At 42.2% G+C, this 24,342-nt stretch overlaps 1 protein-coding gene across 3 annotated transcripts; it reads left to right on the forward strand.

Moving 5' to 3' along the window:
* Positions 1 to 6: 6 nt before the first annotated feature.
* Positions 7 to 16,696, forward strand: LOC133527175 (uncharacterized). 3 transcript variants are annotated; one of them, XM_061864066.1, is made up of 12 exons: positions 7 to 444; positions 515 to 666; positions 1,906 to 2,126; positions 3,436 to 3,579; positions 4,407 to 4,530; positions 6,328 to 6,421; positions 7,086 to 7,233; positions 7,613 to 7,810; positions 10,226 to 10,343; positions 11,094 to 11,200; positions 11,790 to 11,918; positions 15,803 to 16,696. In XM_061864066.1, exons 1-12 carry the CDS (start codon positions 402 to 404, stop codon positions 15,882 to 15,884), a joined length of 1,560 nt encoding a protein of 519 aa, XP_061720050.1. In that variant the 5' UTR covers positions 7 to 401; the 3' UTR covers positions 15,885 to 16,696. The 3 variants fall into 3 exon arrangements, with proteins under 3 accessions (XP_061720050.1, XP_061720052.1, XP_061720053.1); XM_061864068.1 differs by having other exon boundaries at positions 7,089 to 7,233; XM_061864069.1 differs by lacking the exon at positions 11,790 to 11,918.
* Positions 16,697 to 24,342: the final 7,646 nt, after the last annotated feature.

Consider the following 24,342-nt stretch of genomic DNA (forward strand, 5'->3'; position numbering starts at 1 on the left):
AGTCGTTCAAGAGTTCAAGATTCAAGAGCAACAGGTGTACTGCGTAGGTGTGTTCTTAATGAACTATGATTGAAGTTAGTATTTCTCTGAATATATCGTTATAAATTTAATGATCACATTCCATATTTCGTATTCTTATTGGTATAATTGTCGCTAAAGCTTTTCTTTGATTTCGAACGTATCAACAACGTCAAAACTGATAAGACAGCTGACTGACATGACATTTGCGTGTGTTGAGCGTTTGACAGGCGCAAAAACTCAAAGACGCATGATCAATTTTCTCTGTCCTTATCCTTTATAGAGATTTACTCGGCCATATAGCAAATATCGATTATAAAATAGGGCACGGGTCTGTTATCTCTCAAAATGAGGTGTTCAGTTGATATTTGATTTGGAATAAGATGTTGGGGAAGGCCGTGTTATGTTTGACCTTACATTTGTATAGTAAGTAATAGTTATTTAGTGATGTGAAGTGTTGATTGATTTCGTTGTTAAGTGATTGTTGGTTGTGCAGGTGTCGTAGCGCAGAATGACTGCACGGACCTACGAGGGAGGTTGATAAGTCACGGGTTGCACTATGTGCCAGGGCCGGACACCTGTACGCTATGCGTGTGCGACAACGGCGGGCCCAAGGCCTGCAAGGCCGTGCTGTGCTCGCCCCCACAGGTATTTACCTGACAATGCCCTAATATCATAACTAAAGATTAAGTTCAGATCACAGGTCAATTTGTGTTGTCACTGATTATTCAATGTCGCTCATGTGTTAAGATCAAATTAATATTACTTCGCTAGAAAATAGTCGGATCAGAACCAATGAGGAAAGAAACATTATTAGATCTAAATAAATAATGTTTATTAATAATAATTGATTCAAGTTTTGTCCTACAAATCTTATTAAAATGTCACCGGGAATTCTTATTAAGTATATCTCTTTGAATAATATCATTTTTATTTTGTTATTTTTTTAAATGTTATTTCTATATTATTTAATTTCAAACAAGGTTATTTTTTAAATATTTTCTTCCACATTACCTACCTATATTGATGTTGGATCATATGATAATAAAATAAAATAAATTCAAAAGGTTAAAGTTTAAATAAAAACATTTATAGTGCTTTGTTTTGAGTGACCTTTAGAACATGACCTTTGTAGGTAATTGAACTAGTTACTTCTCAGAAATAAATCAACCTTTTAGAATCAATGCTAGTATGACACTGATCTGTTTTATAATTTGTCAGAAATTAAAATGTGACTTTTTATTGATGTGATTCGTTTATGAGGGGTGATCAAAACACTTTTTTTTTATTTTATTTAGTCTCTTAGGAAGCTTACTCACATAGACCATCTTTTCCCTAGACCCTTTGCAAACCTTCACACTGGTCATTACTTCACTATCATCCAAAAATCTATTACTTATAAGATGTCTCTTCAGCCGTGGAAAGGGATAAAAGATGCTGGGGACTAGATCTGCCGAATATGGGGGGTTTTCTGGCAATTGGAACCCTGCATGACGTATGGCTGCCACTGCAACATCAGCTTTGTAGGGGGGTCTTTTGTTTGGCCAGGAACATTCTAGGCACCCAATGAGTGGAGACATTTTTCTTTATATCTCTTGGGTCACCCATTAATACAATGATTTTATGGTATTTTCATTCACTGAAAACACATTTTGACAGTAGTAAAAGCCACCTTCTGATTAGTGGTGTATATGCTACAACATTATTTTGTAACAAACTGTACTGTTGCCTCCTGGCTGATAGGACACAATAACTTCAAAGTACTTGCTTGTTAGTATTATTTTTACTTAAAAGGTTTTGAAGTAAAAAAGCAAGATGCAGAACAAGCTTATATTACAGAATGCTCATTATTTGATTAATAGGGTAGACCAAAACTCATTCTTTTAGGACTGTCGATCATTTCGCGTCGGCAACACATGCTGCGAGTTCATCTGCCTAGACGACGTGGTGAAGCCCGCAGACGGGTCGGAGAGCAACCTGCGTATGGCGGCCGGCGGTGCGGTGGCCGTCGCGCTCCTCACAGTCGCCCTGGTGGTGTACCGCGTGAGGAGGCAGAAGAGGCGGAGGCCGCCGCATGCTGATGACCAGAGGAGCCTTACGAGCATTGGGTGAGTTGATGTGGCAGTTTCTAAATTATTGACTTAATCCTGGTCCACCCCTGATGAGAACATATAGTGGATTTTTTCATAATAGGCTTTTCGTCGGGTAGTGACACAAATCTATGTTTGACATTTTGATGGGACATCAGTTATCCATGACCAAGACCAGTGGAACCTGCGTCGAAACATCGGAAATAAAGGTAACAAAATTAACTCACGACAAACCCGGTGCAAATATGTTTTAATATGTGTTGAAAACTGGAAAGTTTTAAATGTTATATGGGACCTCATGTAGGACTACAAAACATGCTGGTGGTTTAAATGCTTGAAAGGGTTTATATGTTTATATGCTTGGACAGCATCGTGCGTGCAGCAGCCAGCAGTGCATAGGTGAAAGTGTGGACTAAGTCCGATTCTCTAAACGTCGGTTTATTTACTAAATAACCCCTTGCGCTAAACCTTCGCTTTATACACGGTGTGTGACATTGATGCACTGTTTACGCAGCAAAATGTATGGCAATAGCGCCACGTAAATATTAAATAGGTCAATACGTATACGCTGCGTGAAGTTCCAGTGTGGTCGATGCTTTATGTTATTATAGCCCTTAAGATAAAAAAACGACAAGGATTAGTTAGGACAAAGTCATTAGATGACAATATAAGGTAACTGGCCTTATAAATATGTAATGGGTAAACCGTAGACTTCCGCCCATTATTGTCAATCAACCGATTATATCCCTGTATTGAAAGAAAACAGACTTTAACGTCACAATAATAGGACTTAGAACAGAACCTTAGTAAATACAAGTAGTTCTACTGACGCATCGTGCGACTATTTCGGTTTGCAATATAATTAATTCGACATTCTTGATTGGGACAAATTGATTCAGGGAATTATTATTTCGCAAACGCTTTAAGATATCTGAATTGATCAAAACGAAGTCTACTTACATGTCGTACATCCCACATATACAGTCAGCTGTGCAAAGATCGTTAACCACCCCGCCATCACCCACTCCCCATTTAAATTTCCATGCCGTGGGGGGTCAAGTATCTCTGCAGCCGACTGTATACGTTATGAGTAAGTAATACTGAGTGTTTATAATAAAATCCATTTTGGTAACTGGACAATCATACTTTATTTACGTCTTTCCTGAAATCTGCTCTGATACTGTATTTCTTTGCGATAGAATCAACCTGAGCTTATTCCCTCAGGGCACTTTTTTGATTATGGGTGTTCCGTGATTTCATCGAGATCGTGAGGTATCCGTATCCATCGAGATGAATGTCATCTTACGCATTTTTTATATTGTTTTAGATACATCAGTGGCAGCATGGGCTACATGGGAGGAACTTGCGAAACAGCTTTAGCGGGCTGGAAACCGCCCGGCAATTACCTACCCCGCGGCGAGGCTCCGCCACCCTATGACGAGGCCATCGCGCAATGCTCCGATGGCATGAGGTAAGTACATGGGGCATGAGGTACTGACCCACTTGCGAATCGGCCCTAGCAGGCTGGGAACCGTCCGGCAACTACCTGCCCCGCGGCGAGGAGCCGCCGCCCTATGACGAGGCCGTCGCGCAGTGCTCCTACGGCATGCGGTAAGCGTTGAAACAGATGGACTAGATGTGTGTGGACGTAAAGTAACCAAGTTTTAGCTGGTAAAACTTGATTTCCCTGCGCAACAGCTATGCAGAATCGGAACTGAAAAACTCGAATGATTAAACAGTTATTCTGGTCACTTATACGAGGAGGCATTCCGCGCGACGTATCGTAGCGACAAAACAACTCTCCGGGCGAATTCGCTTGACGCTGACTCAGATAGCATCGATCGTCATTCATCCGTTTCTCTCAATAGGGTAGTTGCCACCTTAAGTCGAATCAGTTTCAGTGGGATTTATAACTATGAAAACGGAACATGTGACGTCACGGAGTCATCTGCTTTTGTTGGTTCTATCCGATGTATTAAATACAAATTGTGAAAAAAACCTGTTGTTCATCATCTAATAATAATTCTGGTGCTTTATTACGTGCATGGTGTGAAATAATTTATATTAAATATTGGCAACACTGCTTTATGAAATTACTTACATCAGCGAACCAAGCCAAACCTTTTTCGTAACTTAAGAGTTATTTTCTTGTCGGTAGAGTATCTTCCAGCTTTTCGTTTCTTGCGCCAGCTCTTTGATTTTTTGATACGACACGACCCCTATTTTTTCTTTCGCCTGGTCTAGGCATTATGTCCTTATTATGCCTTCAAAGAAATTGAAACATTTTTTCCTTTGTAGAATGAACACTGAAACGCCGTTTCACCGGACCTACCCAACCAACCTGGAGAGCATGGTCCGACCGGACGACGTGATGCAATGTTCCGGGCACGGCTATATCAACATCCCGCGGCCTGTGCAACAGGTACCATCGCCCGTACTGAGCTGTGTCCATCGGTGGACCTTATTACAAAAGGCATAAGGTCCACCGATGGACAATAAAAAGTTTTGCTGTTTGTACGTAATATGAAAGTTATCACATTAGGCGGGTCGGTACAGAGCGAGCAGCCTTGCGAGGAAATTTCCTCGCGCGGCAAACGATGGGCCTTGCGCGGCCGCGTGCTTGTGTAACTTTTGCCTCAGCGCGTTTCCCTCAGCCGAGCCAATTTGCTCGGCAAGATGGCGTCCCTCAGTCAGCTGTTCAAAATGGTGCTTCACATATTCACTGCCGTGGCTCGTGTATGATTTATTTTGCTTTTCAAAGCAATTCAAAAGACAAAACGAAAACTAACAAGTTACAGGAGATTTTGGGTGCAACAAATCTATAAAATCAATCACGATACGGAAATCGGCTCTTTTGAGCAGAGAATTTTAAACGCAATGAAAAAAAATGAGTGATTCGACTTGTTATGTTCACAATTACACGTAAAACTTAAATGGCAAACACAAATTGAAGAAAGGTATCACTTTCAGGGATATGGTGCTTCCCACGCAGCGATATTTAACGATGGAAGACTCGTATACCAGTCTCCGTCTATTTATTAAATTTACATTCAAATAAAAAATCAATCCTCTCTAATTCCCCTATTCATATAGTTGGGATCTCTAGCATACCATATCATGTATTTGCTACGTAAAAGTGTATTCATTTGCAACTTTGGGCTTTATTCATATTTTCCAATTTGATGTACGGAACAAAATAACCACGCGCACCAAATAAACACGTCCCGACCAGCGCGCGGCAAACGCCTGAGGCGCCTTTGAGCATGCCGAAAAACCGACACCGAGCGGCTCGGCCAAGGTCGCGCTCGCGCGAGGAAAACGTGCGCTCTGCCTCGGCCGAGGCACGTCTACACTGGCCGTTTTGTGCGCGAGGAAATTGCCTGGCGCGTATGCCCATTGAATATTTGGGGACAATCTTACGCAGATTGACCTAGCCTCAAACTAAGCAAAGTGTGTACTATGGGATACATAGAAAACATCCATGACTTAGGAACAAATATCTGTATTCATCACAAAAATAAATGTCCTTACCGGGATTCGAACCCGGGACCATTGGCTTCATAGGCAGGGTCACTACCCACTAGGCCAGACCGGTTGTCTAATCATCAACGTCTAACACAATCAAAAATCTAATCATATAATCTGCACCAACATGTATGTCTCTGTTTGATCCAATGGTTGACTGGTAGAGAACGCCTTTTAGCATTAAGTCCGCCATTTTTGCGCTACGACGCACGGTTTAGGAGATACAGTCCTATAAAGATTTCTGCATGACTGAAAGAAAAACTTTATAGGTCTGTATCTCCTAAACCGTGCATTGTAACGCAAAAATAATCAACAAATTTTCGTTCCGCTTTGGAACCCAACGCACTGAATAACCTATCACATTAGGACATGAAACAATCATCATCATCATCATCCTATATTTTTTATTATTATTTCATTGCAAGTTTGAGAAAAGCACTATACAAATCTCGGCGAGAAACGGGGTTGCCGGCCGCGTATCCCTATTCGACCTCGCTACGCTCGGCCGTCTATAATCTACTTGGCCTGCAACCCTTCGTTTCCCGTCCTCTATAGTAATTTACTATTTATGTTTACTCTTAGCCTCGAGACGGGAGCTAAGATGGTAGACAGTTTCAATGAACCTTGTCCATTGTATAGATAATGTCCGCTGTGATAGTCATATCTTATTAACAGTGAATGTTTTTTTTGTCAGATGCCGAACCCGCAGAACTGCTTCGCAGCGCCGCTTCTACAGCCGCATCCCGAACCACGCGAGCCTGTTATGCACCACCCGCTGGCACCTAACAGTCAGTATCCCTACTAATTGACCGAGAGTTTAGCGAAGGTGTCAGTTTTAACTTGGGCAAAAGTGCTTTCGTATGCCCGGTTGTTTTCCTCTACAGGTTGCAATTCTCAATCAATTCTCGTGAATTTTTGAGAGGAGGTTCGATAGTTAAATATCGATTCTTGGCCGATTTTTTTCAAAATGGCGGAGCTCGCGTGTTACAGCTCTCGGAGCCGCTAGTATTAAAGTAACTGTCTGTTTACTCTTCACGCTTAAACCGCTGAACCGATTTAGATTAAATTTGGTACGGACTAACTATTTGATGGCTAAAATGCTATATTTTAAAATAGTTATACCAGTATACACATTCTGCGATATTATAAACGTAGAAACCCAATAATAATTTGTCAAAAATATGTATTATCACTAATAATTATATTGTAAATTAACTTAAATGTACAGTAGCTTTTGATTCTGGTTAGAAAAAAAAATTGTCATCAACATATTAAAATAATCAGAATGACGACTTTGTAACTGACCGTTTTTCGAAAATCCAAATATATGAATCATTGTTAGTTGTAAATTTAGATGAGGTCTGCTAAGACCATTTTGGCGTAGCAGCACAGAATCAGGTGGCTGCCCTCAACCCTCAATGCCCCTTTTCAAAGCCCACCCTGTATTGTCAGCAGTGGTCGGGTTCCCGAGTGCGATCCGGCTGACGGGCTCCTTGGGCGCCATCAGCCACCGCGGCCTCAGCGTGATGCAGCGCGAGCCCGAGCCCGAGCGCCCGCACAACGTGCCCGGGTTCTACACGAGCCCTGCCAATTCCTCGCTGTAAGTTCCCGTACCTCAGAAGGAAAAACGGAACTCTTACAGGATCACTCGTGCGTCGGTCTGCCCGTCTGTCACAGCCTTTTTGCTCCGAAACTATTGGACCAAATTAGTCGAAATTTGGTACACCCTCTCATGTAACGTAAATAAATGAATTTTAAACATACGGGCTACATGGAGGCTACTTTAGGGGGTAATTGAGAAAATAAAAGAAAAAGTTTTGCTCACTATAACTTGTTATAATATATATCAAATGAAAGAAATAACATATGAAACTTAGTAATTCATTGTACACAAGTTTTTTTAGTGTTTGACCCCATTTACGTGTTCGAGAGTTTTAAGATTTTTAGATTTGTTTTAAAAATCACCTCATTGTCCTCAGACACCGCACCATCCCGCGTATCTCCACCGCGATCGACACCACCATCCTCGACACGTCCATAGCCGGCTTCAACCGCTGCGATCGCTCGCTTCACAGCGAGATCCGACGCTCGTTCCACAAGCCCAGCGAGCGAGCCATGGCGGACACAGGGCGGAGTATGCCGAGGAATCTCAACCTCGCTTCTAGCGGGGGCTCAAGGTAAGAGAGATGAATGGTGAAATAGGACCGCTCTTCGGTCTATAGCTGGTTTCAACCACTCAACAGCGAGATCCGACGCTCGTTCCACAAGCCCAGCGAGCGAGCTATGACGGACACAGGGCGGAGTATACCGAGGAATCTCAACCACGCTTCTAGCAGGGGGGTCAAGGTAAGAGAGATGAATGGTTTAATAGGATCGTTCTTCGTTCTATAGCTGGTTACAACCGCTCAACAGCGAGATCCGTAGCTCGTTCCACAAGCCCAGCTAGCAGTATGCCGTAACCTCAATTTAGCATCTAATGGAGGATACAGATGAAATAATGATAAATTTAGAAGTTTTAAACCCCCATCAATATAGCCCTTCTAGTTTAAATCTATTTAAGAACCATCGTTGATATATCTCTAATACTTTGTAAGAAAAATTACGCAACCGAGCGGGGACAGTAGCATTAGCAATAAAAACTTTTTACAAAAAAAAATTAGACCAACTGCAAAAAGGATAAAATAAAATATTATCCTTTTTTAAGTATATGTGGCACTGACATCAAACATATCAGTTGGTAACACATATGCTTAAAAAAAGGATAATATTTTATTTTATCCTTTTTGAAGTCGGTTTCCTTTTTTTTAAGTTATTATTTTCCATTTTTATTTATAAGACATTGTTAAGAGCTTACGAGTAACGCGTGACACATAAATGAAAAACACAATCATGTTTAACACTAAAATCGTTAGTTTTAATAAATAATCAGGATTTTCCTCAAGTGTGTCTGGGAAATCATTCCTGCCACTACTCTAAATATATCCTCCGCCCCGCCACTGGCCCAATCCCTCAACCCTCCGATCAATCAACCTCACAGCACATCAACCCCTGATCACTGAAACCCTTGACCCTGAACCACCAACACCAAACCTTCAACCGCAATTCCCCGATCCCTCAACCCTAATCCTAACCCCTAATTCCTCAACTTCCAACCCCCGACTACTCAACTCATACCTCCCGATTCCTCAACTCCCAACCCCTTAGCCTCCGGCCCATCAATTCACCACCCCCTCGACCCCTTAACCTCTCAAAGCCTGACTCGTCAAGCCCAAACCCCTCAACCCCCAGCCTCAGACCCCCGTCTACCTTCACCACCACCGTCTACCTCACACACCTCTCACACCTACCCCTCACCTTTTATTTCCAACACTACCTACATCAAAAATCATAATATACCCATCACATTTATTTTGAATATCCTATACAACTTAAGAAATAACAAAAGTCATTCCAAAAAAAACGTATATAAATCACTATTATTACAACAACAACAAAAAATATATACCCCCAATTATAACAGGTAAGCTCCACATATCGCCCGTGGTCTTCATAATCAGTAAGTAGCCTTACCACGAGTGTGACACTGACATATTTGCTATAGCGTAACTTACTTTCTATGCATCTCGCTCGTACTGGCATCCTATTAGTGCGAGCGAGATGTATAGAAAGTAAGTTACGAACATGTCAGTTAATATGTAGAGTCAAACTCGTGGTAAGGCTACAGTTGCACTACATCAAATTGGTAGTTTACGAGAGGAAATGCTTGAGTTGCTTAAGAATACAGTCAAATCGCCATACATGTGCCTTTAAAAATTGAGGAGTTCCCTGAATTTCTCGTGAATTCCATCATCAGATCAGAACCAAAAATATTATGGGACCACCTTGGAGGTAACTTCTTTCAAACAAAAAGAGAATTACTCGAATCGGAGCACGGGTGTCGGAGTAATCGGTGAAGATATTACATTTAAAAAAAATCATCATCATTATCATCAAAAAATCATCATCATCAGATCCACTTCATCAAGTTGATGGTTTTTGAGAGAAAATGCTCGGTTTGATTAAGAAAACACCCAAATCACCATACATGTGCCTTAAAAAAATGAATTCCTCATGGATCCCATTATCAGATCAGAACCCAATTAAAATGGGACCAACTTGGAGGTAACTCCTTTCAAACAAAAAAAGAATCACTCAAATCGGACCACAGGTGTCGGTGTAATCGGTGTACATACATAAAAAAAAATACCCACAACCGAATATAGAACCTCCTCCTTCTATGAAATTGAAGTCGGTTAAAAAGACGCTTACATCTGACGTCTCTGCTCCGTGCCCTGCTCATTGTCTTGCCCTCAGTGGCATAGTAAGAGCCAATTGCACCAACCACAATTAAATAGCGGACTGAGCAGTGAACTATGAAACTATCCACACAATAAAATTTAGCCAACGCTTCAATAGTGACAGTCGGTTGGCTGAACTTTGGTGCAACCCTTAAAGGCGTATTAGTTTTTCATTACCTCGTCTTAGTATTCTCCCTTCTCTCCACTTACTTGATTTAATTTTAATATGTTTGATGTTATTCAATTTGGTCGCAGAGCTCACAGCGAAGAGCACAACGTGGGTGGGATCGAGCCCAAGCCCCTGAAGGCTGCAGGCAAACCGGCCGCGGACGTCGCTGGACCTCAAACAACGTTGCCGCTCACGGTTGATAAGGTAATTTTAAAAGACACTACTTACTGGTTTAGAACCTTTGCAACCTTCAATCCGATTACTATCATGAAAGACAAATTGATAAGTCTTAAGTTTTTGTTATATTAGAATTTGCTCGCGTGATCGGGCGCAATAAAATGGTATTTCTACAACTACATCGACTAAGGCCTGTCTCAAAGGTCACTGATAGACACCGTAGAATCGGAACTGTGCGACCTTCAATCCGATCAGTACCGCGTGATATTTAGACAAGTGACTGCAAGTCATTGAAAATTGAAGCAAGTGGCTTACTTGCAAACGACTAGGATTACACGGTCTATGAAATTTAAAACATTTTTAATTAGAAAAGAGTTACATATTTTTAGTTCCCTTCGATTTTAGAGGAAAATAAATTCAATCTTATGTCCTACATTATTGATGGCAAAATTTAACTGTATTTGACTGACGACCTAGTCGGTAGTGACCCTACCTATGTAGCCGATGATCCCCGGTTCAAATCCTGGTAAGGGCTTTTATTTGATGAGCGATGAGTGATGAGCACAGATATTCGTTTCTTTGTCATGGATGTTTTCTATTTATTTAAGTATTAAATATTATGTATGTCGTTGTGTAAGTACCCACAACACAAGCCTTATTGAGCTAACTGGGGTGCTTAGTCAGTTTGTGTAATAATGTCCGATAATATGTATGTATTTATTTATATCTGTATGATGGGCATTAGGACAACTGTTTAAGTACATTGTTTGCGTGCAGCCGTCGTGCGTATGCAGCTATTCGAGCGGCGCGCCGGACGGTGAACCGGACGGGCCGGACGACTATCGCAGCGAGTGCGAGAACTGCAAGTCCGCTACCAGCTCAAGGTAACGGGTAATATTGACCCTTCATAAAAGATACTATAAATTTGTGCTGTATCGAGTATATCATTTTGTTATATGGCTTTGCACCTCTGACTCCCTCGCCGCACCCTTACTTATGCGGTTTCGCCATCGAATCTTAGGGCGACAAGTGATTCCTACTTTGGACCTTGCTTATCTTATCAACGTTTTCGGGTTATCCCTACTAGTTACCACCAAGTTTTTACCAGTGGTAACTACTGGGAATTTTTTTCCCACCTTTTACCAGTAACTAGTGGGAATAAGCCACGGTATCCAGCTAGGTACTTATCAACAACAAGACAAACAAGACTGCGATACAACTTTCTTGTTACTACGGTGTCAATCGCTGAGACAGAGTCAAAACATTTACTCGATATCCGGAAAAATTTACTTAATAGGTATGTGTCGATATTCTGGTGTCCAGTCGCGCGCGGTTAATCCTCGCGGGCTTCACCCCAATTTTCCGGAGACTACTGTGCCGCCGTCTACAATTCCTACACGCTCCCTATTGACCGTCATAGGATTTATGATGTTTCTCGTATAATTTTGAGCGGCCCTCGTGTTTGACGGACAGATGGGTGCTAGACCCGTCGTGGCGCGACGAGGCGGACGAGGGCACGCAGACGCTGCAGCGGCGCGTGCCGCCGCCCGCACCGCCGCCGCCCGCCACCGCCACGCTGCCGCAGCCGGTCACCAAGCAGCGGTAACTATTGTAGGGTACTAGACCCCGAGTGAAGGACGAGGGCACGCAGACGCTGCAGCGGCGCGTGCCGCCGCCCGCACCGCCGCCGCCCGCCACCGCCACGCTGCCGCAGCCGGTCACCAAGCAGCGGTAACTATTGTAGGGTACTAGACCCCGAGTGAAGGACGAGGGCACGCAGACGCTGCAGCGGCGCGTGCCGCCGCCCGCACCGCCGCCGCCCGCCACCGCCACGCTGCCGCAGCCGGTCACCAAGCAGCGGTAACTATTGTAGGGTACTAGACCCCGAGTGACGGACGAGGGCACGCAGACGCTGTAGGGGCGCGCGTCGCCGCCCGCACCGCTGCCGCCCGCCACCGCCACGCTGCCGCAGCCGGTCACCAAGCAGCGGTAACTATTGTAGGGTACTAGACCCCGAGTGAAGGACGAGGGCACGCAGACGCTGCAGCGGCGCGTGCCGCCGCCCGCACCGCCGCCGCCCGCCACCGCCACGCTGCCGCAGCCGGTCACCAAGCAGCGGTAACTATTGTAGGGTACTAGACCCCGAGTGACGGACGAGGGCACGCAGACGCTGTAGGAGCGCGCGTCGCCGCCCGCGCCGCCGCCGCCCGCCACCGCCACGCTCCCGCAGCCGGTCACCAAGCAGCGGTAACTATTGTAGGGTACTAGACCCCGAGTGACGGACGAGGGCACGCAGACGCTGTAGGGGCGCGCGTCGCCGCCCGCGCCGCCGCCGCCCGCGCCGCCGCCGCCCGCCACCGCCACGCTCCCGCAGCCGGTCACCAAGCAGCGGTAACTATTGTAGGGTTCTAGACCCCGAGTGACGGACGAGGGCACGCAGACGCTGTAGGGGCGCGCGTCGCCGCCCGCGCCGCCGCCGCCCGCCACCGCCACGCTCCCGCAGCCGGTCACCAAGCAGCGGTAACTATTGTAGGGTACTAGACCCCGAGTGACGGACGAGGGCACGCAGACGCTGTAGCGGCGCGCGTCGCCGCCCGCGCCGCCGCCGCCCGCCACCGCCACGCTCCCGCAGCCGGTCACCAAGCAGCGGTAACTATTGTAGGGTACTAGACCCCGAGTGACGGACGAGGGCACGCAGACGCTGTAGGAGCGCGCGTCGCCGCCCGCGCCGCCGCCGCCCGCCACCGCCACCCGCCACCGCCACGCTCCCGCAGCCGGTCACCAAGCAGCGGTAACTATTGTAGGGTACTAGACCCCGAGTGAAGGACGAGGGCACGCAGACGCTGTAGGGGCGCGCGTCGCCGCCCGCCACCGCCACGCTCCCGCAGCCGGTCACCAAGCAGCGGTAACTATTGTAGGGTACTAGACCCCGAGTGACGGACGAGGGCACGCAGACGCTGTAGGGGCGCGCGTCGCCGCCCGCGCCGCCGCCGCCCGCCACCGCCACGCTCCCGCAGCCGGTCACCAAGCAGCGGTAACTATTGTAGGGTACTAGACCCCGAGTGACGGACGAGGGCACGCAGACGCTGTAGGGGCGCGCGTCGCCGCCCGCGCCGCCGCCGCCCGCCACCGCCACGCTCCCGCAGCCGGTCACCAAGCAGAGGTAACTATTGTAGGGTACTAGACCCCGAGTGACGGACGAGGGCACGTAGATGCTGTAGCGGCGCGCGTCGCCGCCCGCGCCGCCGCCGCCCGCCACCGCCACGCTCCCGCAGCCGGTCACCAAGCAGCGGTAACTATTGTAGGGTACTAGACCCCGAGTGACGGACGAGGGCACGCAGACGCTGTAGCGGCGCGCGTCGCCGCCCGCGCCGCCGCTACCCGCCACCGCCACGCTCCCGCAGCCGGTCATCAAGCAGCGGTAACTATTGTAGGGTACTAAGACCCCGAGTGACGGACGAGGGCACGCAGACGCTGTAGCGGCGCGCGTCGCCGCCCGCACCGCCGCCGCCCGCCACCGCCACGCTCCCGCAGCCGGTCATCAAGCAGCGGTAACTATTGTAGGGTACTAGACCCCGAGTGACGGACGAGGGCACGCAGACGCTGTAGCGGCGCGCGTCGCCGCCCGCACCGCCGCCGCCCGCCACCGCCACGCTCCCGCAGCCGGTCACCAAGCAGCGGTAACTATTGTAGGGTACTAGACCCCGAGTGACGGACGAGGGCACGCAGATGCTGTAGCGGCGCGCGTCGCCGCCCGCGCCGCCGCCCGCGCCGCCGCCGCCCGCCACCGCCACGCTCCCGCAACCGGTCACCAAGCAGCGGTAACTATTGTAGGGTACTAGACCCCGAGTGAAGGACGAGGGCACGCAGACGCTGTAGGGGCGCGCGTCGCCGCCCGCCACCGCCACGCTCCCGCAGCCGGTCACCAAGCAGCGGTAACTATTGTAGGGTACTAGACCCCGAGTGACGGACGAGGGCACGCAGATGCTGTAGCGGCGTGCGTCGCCGCCCGCGCCGCCGCCCGCGCCGCCGCCGCCCGCCACCGCCACGCTCCCGCAACCGGTCACCAAGCAGCGGTAACTATTGTAGGGTACTAGACCCCGAGTGACGGACGAGGGCACGCAGACGCTGTAGCGGCGCGCGTCGCCGCCCGCGCCGCCGCCGCCCGCCACCGCCACGCTCCCGCAGCCGGTCACCAAGCAGCGGTAACTATTGTAGGGTACTAGACCCCGAGTGACGGACGAGGGCACGCAGACGCTGTAGCGGCGCGCGTCGTCGCCCGCGCCGCCGCCGCCCGCCACCGCCACGCTCCCGCAGCCGGTCACCAAACAGCGGTAACTATTGTAGGGTACTAGACCCCGAGTGACGGACGATGGCACGCAGACGCTGCAGCGGCGCGCGCCGCCACCCGCGCCGCCGCCGCTCGCCACCGCCACGCTCCCGCAGCCGATCACCAAGCAACAGTAAGTTCTATCATGTTTCTCCACAGAACGTACGCTCTGAGACGCTAACGCCAACCGCCATTGGTTAAAACAACTTTTTCGAAAAAATATTTCATATGGATATGTACAATACTACTACTATCTATCTAAAATTTAACCCTATCACCTTGCTATAAAATTCAAAATCATAGTGAGAAATATATTCCCTCTGCCTTATAAAAGCTTAAACTCACGGTTGTAATTATTATTTTATTTGATACACTGGCAGTTCTTGGAGCTGATGCGTGTATATCGCAGCACTTGTGTTTATCTAGCACTTTTTAATGTTCTAAAATGTGTACGAGTATCTAGTCTATTTTTGAAAGAGTTCACTGACGGTGCACTAACAACAGTTTCTGGTAGAGAGTTCCACACATTTACTACACGATTTGGCAAGAAGTGTTTCCTATTAATTTAGATTTTTAATGTTAAGAGCGCCTTTTACTTACTCTCGTTTGGTTATACGAACATGTTTTTATGACCGACAAGACAATGCCTGTATCTAATCACCATCAGCATATACAAGGTGCTCGTGAGCATTGCGAGACATTTTAACTAAGCATTCCTGGTAATATTTAGAAACTAAAATGTCATATAAAATTTTCTGGATTAGGCCTAGTTTCAGAGATAATTAAATGTTTTTCGAAATCATTCTTTCACCATAAGTCGGTACAAAACACATTTTTGACTGCAGTATTACCACTTTGAGGTCTATTCTGGACATACCTATTGATTGACATCGAAAAATTAAAACAATGTATTCGAAAGGCTACCCCCTAATAAAAAAAAAACATTTTAGTTAATTTTAGGTTATGTGTTTAGCAATAAAAATTACGTTTTATGTACAATTATGTAAAAAAAAGGAAAAAAAAAAAATTTTTTTTTGTCGAATTTCACAAAAAGTTATATAACATTTTTTGCTTCTGTTGCCATCAGGAATGCACAGTTAAAATCTCTCGCAATGCTTACGAGCACCTTGTATACAGTTTATTTTATTTGTCGTAGACCGACGGGAGGCCCGCAATCAAACTGGGAGAACTGGTTCAACACCATCCCCGACTCCGATACTGAATCCGAAGAAGAGTGAACATTCCCCTCCCAACGTAAATATAACAGACCTTATATATTTGCAATAAGGTTTACGAATTTTCAGATAACAGTGTGGATGACGATATACAATAAGTATTACAGGTCAACACTTGAAACACCCCGCGAGTTCGTGTACATTTTCTTAAATGAACTTACTTTAAACACTTATAGAATTCCAATTTCAACTTCTATGTAACGAATGAGGGGTACGCTACACGAGTAAAACGTACCCGTATCAAGCTCGAACCCATTCCGCGAAATACTAACACACAATTTTTTTTACTTATAACAAATCAAACGAGCTTGAGAAAAAAGCGGCACTCCTTAAGCCAAGGTTTGTGCGCACGATACGGTGAGATGTAAATCATCCTTTAATCTATAATCCATCCTAGAGCATGCCAAGAATGGTAACCACAGTAAATACGGTGTGATCCTCGTACTCTCTCTTGCTCGTTTTCTTTAAATGTCGTAAAGACACAATACAAATATCCCACTTTTAACGATTTGGGATCTGTTGCAGCTCCACTGCAGTGAGTCTTCACCTTTTAGATCTACAGAGAAAGGACGATGAAAATAGGTCACATTTTAAAGAGATTTCTATACAACGTCACCCATTTTCATTGCTGTTGAGTGTTTTTACGCTAAATACCGTCGCAGTAAGATATTTTTTAAACCTACGTCTATTTGAAAATATGAGGATCGATAACCTTATAATCCAAGTCTTATACTGTCACAATAAGTGAAAATATGCATTTGTTTTCACTATTTTTATAGTATTTAAGATAATTATGTTCAAATAGTCTGGGGTTAGCAGGAGCCACGCGACGGCATATCCAGAGAGTATATAGCAAATAAAGATAAGTAAAGACTACTTCTAAACTGCCGATCAGAATATTATAAAAATGTTACATGTTTGGATAATACTAGTTAAACTAGTAATCTGTGTATTTATTATTTTTGAGTATTTTTAAAGGCACTTGATTGCCATTGAAGGGTAAAATCAACGTTTCAGTAGGGCAATAAAATTAAAGTTAGAAGTGACAACTAGAGGAGCGAGTTTTTACAGGCACGTTGATTTGAACTTGGCCATACAATAGCCAAATGTCGCACGTTACGTCACCTTCGGTTAGCTCTCTAGAGAAACGTCTCGGTTTAACAATGCGGTTACACCCAGACGTTCGAGTACGTTCGCGTTAAATTTACTTGAAAATAGATAAAGTGGTTCTCTAAATAATTGCCGAAAATAATCTCGCATAATTTCACTTTGCCGAATGGCCACGTGGTAACTTAACACAATAACTCGTATGATTTTCTAAGGGCCATTTGCACCAAAAAATGAAGTTACCATGGTTACCGGTACAATTTAACACAGGGTTAACCGGTTAAACCGGTTAAAGTGGGATGGTGCAAGTGGCCCTAACCGAACGGTTACCAACAAGGTTTAGGTAGCAAATAATGCAAAACACAATTAGTATTTTTTTTTAATTAACATCGTTCGAGAAAAAAAAATCGGTTCATGAATACAATACAACAAGTACTATGTTTTGGGCCTTTATATAATAGTGCTCCAACATTGGCTATTATATAACATCGTGTGACAGCATGATAATATTTATAGTGTTTCATTATGTTGTCCCTGTTACACGATGTTATATAACATTTTATAACAGCCAATGCGGTTGCGGGAGCACCATTACTGTCACTTTATTTACATAGTATTAAATTAACGCGAGCGTATCTGAAGTACATTATAATATACTATTTAATGGTATATTTTATGTAGATACCGTATAGAGCTAATTTAGATTAGTTTTAGATTTCTTAATTTCATAATATTAAATTACAATATAAATTATGTTTATTATGTTGATTAGGCTAAATGATCTTTATTTTACTACATTCCGGATTATTTTTTAATCATCACAAATTACTAGTGTCATAATAATGAATTATACACCTTTTCTTAATATTATTGTATGTTTCTTATTCATACAGGTCATTAAATGGCAGGTATAAATAAAATTATCATTTTGATATCATATTATATTTTATATTTAAACCAAGTTTTTAATGTTATCTTGTACCAAAGATTCTCTTTTACTTGGATTTCCATTATGTTCATCAGAATAATGTTAATATAATATTAGGTTATAAATAATATAAGAAATTACTATTTGTTAATATAACTTTAATGTTACTAGTGGCGTGGCTATAAACTGGTTTTACTCCCACTGTTCAAAATACTATTATCAAAATATGAAATAATTGGTATTGATTATCCTGTTCAGAATATAAGCCATGGTCATAGATATGCAATATAAGGATGTGTGCATTTTTATGACCGTGACTGTACCATGATCTATAGATTTATAATAAAATTTAATATACATTCGAATTTTAAGATTGAATGGTGCCAAATTGGGAACGAAATGCAAGGAAAATGGGGAAACCCCTACGAACTCTTACGAGAATATTATATTTTTATTATACATTTCATCAGTATTATTTTCAAATTTACGCGATATTCTTGATTATTGAATGTAAATTATATATTGTTTATTCGAATAAGTATACGAGTTATTTAAAACATTTTGGTTTATTATATACTCACGAGATTATGCAAAGAGTTGCTTTATTTATATTGGTGATATTTAGTATCTACTCATAGAAGCTAACTTACGACAAAATAAGTAAGTAAGTACTTTCTTTTATAAAGAATTTTTGAAAATGAAAAGGGTTCAGTGTGATTGAAAAAATCGAATATGGTTGAAAAGTTAAGTACATTCAGAGATATCACTTTTGCTAGACTAGTACTATCGATTATCTGGGGCTCAAATAAGATATTTTGTCTACATATCATAAACCCTCTATGATGCATTTAAAAACCGCAAATTACAGCCAGTATAAACTGTTTTGTTACAAAAAATATTATCTGTGAAAAAGTTATTATTGCGCAATAATAACATCGATATCGATTTAATAATCTCATTCAAATTTCGAACATCTATGAAAAACAAAGGAATTTGATTTACCTCATTTCCAGTATCAGCAGATGTTACGTTTTATCAGAGACATGTCAGTCGCTTCGCTTGACAGACAGATGAAGTGTGCGAAAGGGAAGCCATGACGTATATGAACAAGCCATAAGTGCAAAAGAGGCAGACTACATATGAGAAAACGTAACCAATTTTGAGTTCGAAGGCGGCCGAGGCGGCCAAAATCATATTTCCGTATTTTTTAACGTGAAAAATATAAGCGTATCAAAAAGAAAATTATGCATTAAGTAATTTAGTGGCGATGGTGTCATGTTGTGTGCCGGGTTGTAGTGTTTCAGGGCCAAAAAACCCAGGAAAATACTCATTTCACAGGTAATGAGTATGGTATGATATTCCTAGCGAAATTTTCGTAACGATATTTTATCAAATTAACAGCATAAAAAGTGTAAAAAACCAATTGTAACAGTTCATTATAAGTTTTTCTTCAATTGTGTGTTAATATTTCATCATATTAGTCAATAATTTAGAATATTTTGTGTAAAAACCTAAACTGTTACTTTACGCTAGGGCTTGACAAAATGTTCATATGACTGTATCGATAACTTGTCGATATATTAGTAGGTATGGAATTAGTTGTTCACAAGACATCATTAAGATATTACCTTTCTAACCGACTTAAAATAATAACGATTGTTATAATACCTTTTTTGAACGTGTACATGTTTAGCGATAAATTTAAACTTCACTTTCCAACACAGTACTTACATTTTAACCACTTTTCCACGGCTTTGCCGCCAACACAAGGAAACACAAGACAGCGTATACTTGTATACAGCGTATACACATCCAACCCAAGTTGTCAGCAGGAAAAGGCGCGAAATTCAAATTTTCTTTGGTAAGTCAACTCTTTGCGAACACATTTTCAAACAACTTCAACTTTATCATTTTCAACTTTTTCATTTTCAACTTTTTCAAACACATTTGAAAAAGTAGTCGATAAAGCAGTTAAACATCGATAGATTATTAATATGTTGTAACTTGACATCACTATTTTTATTCGCACATAGACAATTTACGCACACACTTGCATTTCATTTTTGGTCACACTTTCCAAGTTTGACAGTCGTTCTATACTATCCTATTTCTATGCGTTTTATTGTGTGATCAAATGCCACAATGGCGATCGTAACATGCGGCTCCAGAACCCATCATAGAAAGCTTATAATATGTGTGTAGATAAAGCAGTGTATGTAACTCTACATAATTAGACATTAAACACTCGTGTGGTGTTTTTATGAAACTCGCTTTGAGCTCGTTTCATAAATCTATATTCGTATTAAACAATGAATGCCTATTATTATCTAGCAGTTACATAAACTACTCTTAATAGACGGTAATTTAATTACAACAATAGCATTTGAAGATTGTAGTGGGTAGATAGGACTCTATGTAATGCGGAAATTGTAAGATATATCTATATCTATTTTTATCTGAATAATGGAGAAGAAATAGATATCATGAAAATATAATACTGTTACTTTATCTTAACTATTTACAGGTATGTTTCATAATATTTTTTTACTATTATTGTTGTTCTATGTTGAGTAACTTTTTTATTAACTTGTTATTTGATATATATATATATATATATATATATATATTAATTGTATATTCTAATTCTGTATGTATATGCATTTACAGCATCAGAATGTGATAAGTTAAATAATGAAGGTAGACAGAGCCTCTACCTACCTTCAATTATTCAATAAAACAAATGGTAGACGTCAACCAAACTTAATATTCAAATTGAAATTTAGATCCAATTAGTTTAAAATTTTCAAGAAGGATTTTATAATACAACTCCAAGGCTTACTCCTACTGGAGATGTGTGGATTTTAAGAATGGTTGATGTGTATTTATTTTAGGGACTGGAAAACTCCTGCGGTTGATTAATCATTTTGGTAACCCTGTTTAAATGGTTACCCAGATGTTATGGTTACCCTATCATTGTGTTAGCCTATCGACATGGAAAGCGTTTTAAATAAGGTTAACCAATTTTAATGTAGTTTCCGTGTCGAATAGGCTTAAATATTTACCACTTACCGTTTAATAATGTTATTACCATTTTCCGTTATTAGCATGTCTTTGCCGCAGAGATTAAAATAACTAAGACTGCATTCCAAAAATAATGGATAGAGACACCTTATTAAGGGTTCTTGATATGGTAAGGACATACCCAAAATATGGTTACCTATCATAATGTCGAAATTCGTTACTCCGAATATTATTAGCCCGAAAACGTTTCCCTTTTTTCCACTTCGCGTAATTATTGTTTGCCCGAAATTACGTTTCCCATATTATTATGTCCCCTATTTTTATTTCGTCGCAATTTCATTTCGCTTATGATTCGAATCGCCACTTATTGAAATCCCGAAGTTTCATTTGCCAACTAATTTATTTGGCGTAAAGTTTTACTTCCGAAATATTACTTTTCCGCTGTGTCAAAACATCGAATCGCATGAGTTTGCAATGTAATTTGCGTAATTGTAATTCCGCGGGGTCGCAGTTCTAACCTAACCTAACCCACTTTTCTAGCGCCAGTTTGTTTCCGCGGTGTCGCAGTTCTAACCTAACCTAACCCACTTTTCTAGCGCCAGTTTGTTTCCGCGGGGTCGCAGTTCTAACCTAACCTAACCCACTTTTCTAGCGCCAGTTTGTTTCCGCGGGGTCGCAGTTCTAACCTAACCCACTTTTCTAGTGCCAGTTTGTTTCCGCGGGGTCGCAGTTCTAACCTAACCTAACCCACTTTTCGTGCCAGTTTTTTTCCGCGGAGTCGCAGTTGTAACCTACTTAACCCACTGTTCTAGCACGAGAGTCGCAAAAACCAAATCATAACACAAAAAAGCGACAAGCAACAAATTTCCAAATGCCGGGAATAATTAATAAAATCTGTTGCAATTTTTTTTATGGCATTCGGTGTAATGAAATTTAGGTGTAACGTAGCATCGGAATTATGAAAAGTGGGGTAACAAATCAGTTGTCAAACAATAAAGTTGGCAAACGTTCTTCGGGCTATTGAGTTTCGGGAAAACGTTAATTCGGGGAAACAAACCAGCGGCGTTTCGTAAGTATGGTAATCAAAGCAGATGGATTTTAAAAAATCGGGGAACTGTTTTCGGACAAGTGAAAATCGGACAAGTCAGTTTCGGAAGATCGATAGGTTACCCCAAAATATACTATATTGATTTGGTTACACTTTCGTACGGCTTAGTTGCCGTACTGCTTGGTTTTGTAAAAAACAATTCTATCAAATACCCGATCCAATAGGGTACCCGTCATTGGTAACCGGTTCCGGTCCCTGATTCATTCTTGTTGAATATTTGTTTTCTAAGTTAAAATACTTCCATTTACAAAGTATCTAATAATGAGAGTTGTGTCAAATATCTGATTTTATTTAAAAGTAAAATTTTATTTTTGTCGTTAGCGTTATAAGGTGAAAAGTTTATTATTAAATTAAGATGTTATCTGCACTAATACAATAATACGCATTTCTTTGTGTTACAGTACTGATTAAGTTGTACCATAAGTGCAGATTTTTGTGGCGCTCTCACAGAAAAGGCACCTTGCCGTGGCAGGCATTTACTTCGTAAGTTTCTATTTCTACCTTGCTTATCGTAAGTGCATGAAAGTGCACGTCGTTTAAATAAAGAACTTATTCAAAGAGAACCATTGTTTATCACAATTGCGTGAATTGTCAAGTGTGATTATTGCATTTGTTGTTAGCACGGCAGATTTGCAAGGTTACCTTTTCTGTGAGATTTTTTTTTTCTTTTATTTAAGGCTGTTGCCAGTACTCAAAATATGGTTTAATTAAGTCAGGGTAAACAATGTGAAACTAAGTTACTAAGTTCTTAACGTTTATTTAATTCAATAGGACTAATTCCTTAAAGCCATACAGCAACTTGTGATGTAGACATGATCAGTATTATAGATATACCGAACCAAACGTTGAATCTTGAATTAAAAGAGTTGATGGACGCAGTGTTTTATTTATTTCAAATGTTTTTTAAAACAAGGCTTGCTAATTGTTAGGCCTTAGTGGACGCTCGAGTCGGGCGTGCGGCGTCCATGTTAAACAAATGCAAACGTATAGGAGTGGCCTCAGTGCACGCTGCTCAAATTACTTTTGAACCCGACGTCACGCTGCATGCCCCGCTGCGAGCGTCCACTCAGGCCTTACACTTAGGCAGCTTTCATGGGCCCTTTACTGCCACATATATTCGACAACATATGATATTTACAAATCTAGCTCAACTATTGATACAGATTCTGATTAAATTAATTTAAAAATGAATAGTAGGTAATAGTGGCAGCGGGCTTGTAAAACCCACCGCCGCTGGGGCATCTTCTAGAAAAGCCATATAAAGTTTACATGTTTTGTAGGTAGTGCTATTCTGCTACCGACTGTATTTGTAGGACGGAAGTGTCTGTGGCCAATATTCCATTTTGTCAAAGCTTTCAATATTGCCAAGGTTTTTGATTAAAAAAAATTTGATAAAAGCATATATCGCCATACTTAGTTATTTCTTTTCAGAGAATGTAGCTTACGTATAATATAAATGTTTGTAAGTCTGACAATAACTAAATCTAGAAGATTTGAATGAGCAAGTTATTATACTCGTAGTACATCTTACTAACTCAAGTGTCCTTTATCATTGAGCTGTAAAAAAAACTAACTTCAAAGGTAACTTCACGGTATTGGCCTCAAGTGCGTATATCATATTGTTCATGTTCAGGTGCGCTCGGCTCGCTACTTCTCCGAGTAGTAATTGAAGCATAGTGATAAGAGCGAAAAAAGATATGCGTTAGAGATAGATTCACATTATTCATACTTTCCGCTGTAGCAAAGAGAATTTGAAATAGAGGTAGACTGTCAAAGAAAATTTTCTAGCCATAGTAAATTTACTGCCATGTTGCGACACACGATTAAAACTTTTAGAACTCGATTTGACTTTGATCACTTATTGTTTCACTGATATGTGTTAAATTGGTTAAATATCAAAAAGTGGCGCAATCTAATAGATCAAAGGCCAAAGGTATGACGGCATCGTTTCGAGCGATGGTGCCATAACCTTTGGGTTATGCCCGGTAAGATTAAAAATAAAAATAAAATAATTGTTTATTCTGTTTAAGAATTTCTATAAATCCGGAAAATTATACAATGTATGTGTATTTTTAAAGTAGCAAAAATACAAAATCTAAACCATATACACCTACCACACGAAATACAAGAAGAAACGGTAACATAATTCCAACCACTTCAATAAATACCACATACGCTAGTAGACAATTTGTATATAAATCCGGCAAATTATACAATTACGTGGTTACAAAGTTTTCTTTGACAACCTACCTCTATTCAATTCTCTTTGGTTGTAGGTACGAAGGCCAATGTGGGTA

Source organism: Cydia pomonella, chromosome 17, assembly GCF_033807575.1.
Source record: "Cydia pomonella isolate Wapato2018A chromosome 17, ilCydPomo1, whole genome shotgun sequence".
NCBI classification, from domain to species: domain Eukaryota; kingdom Metazoa; phylum Arthropoda; class Insecta; order Lepidoptera; family Tortricidae; genus Cydia; species Cydia pomonella.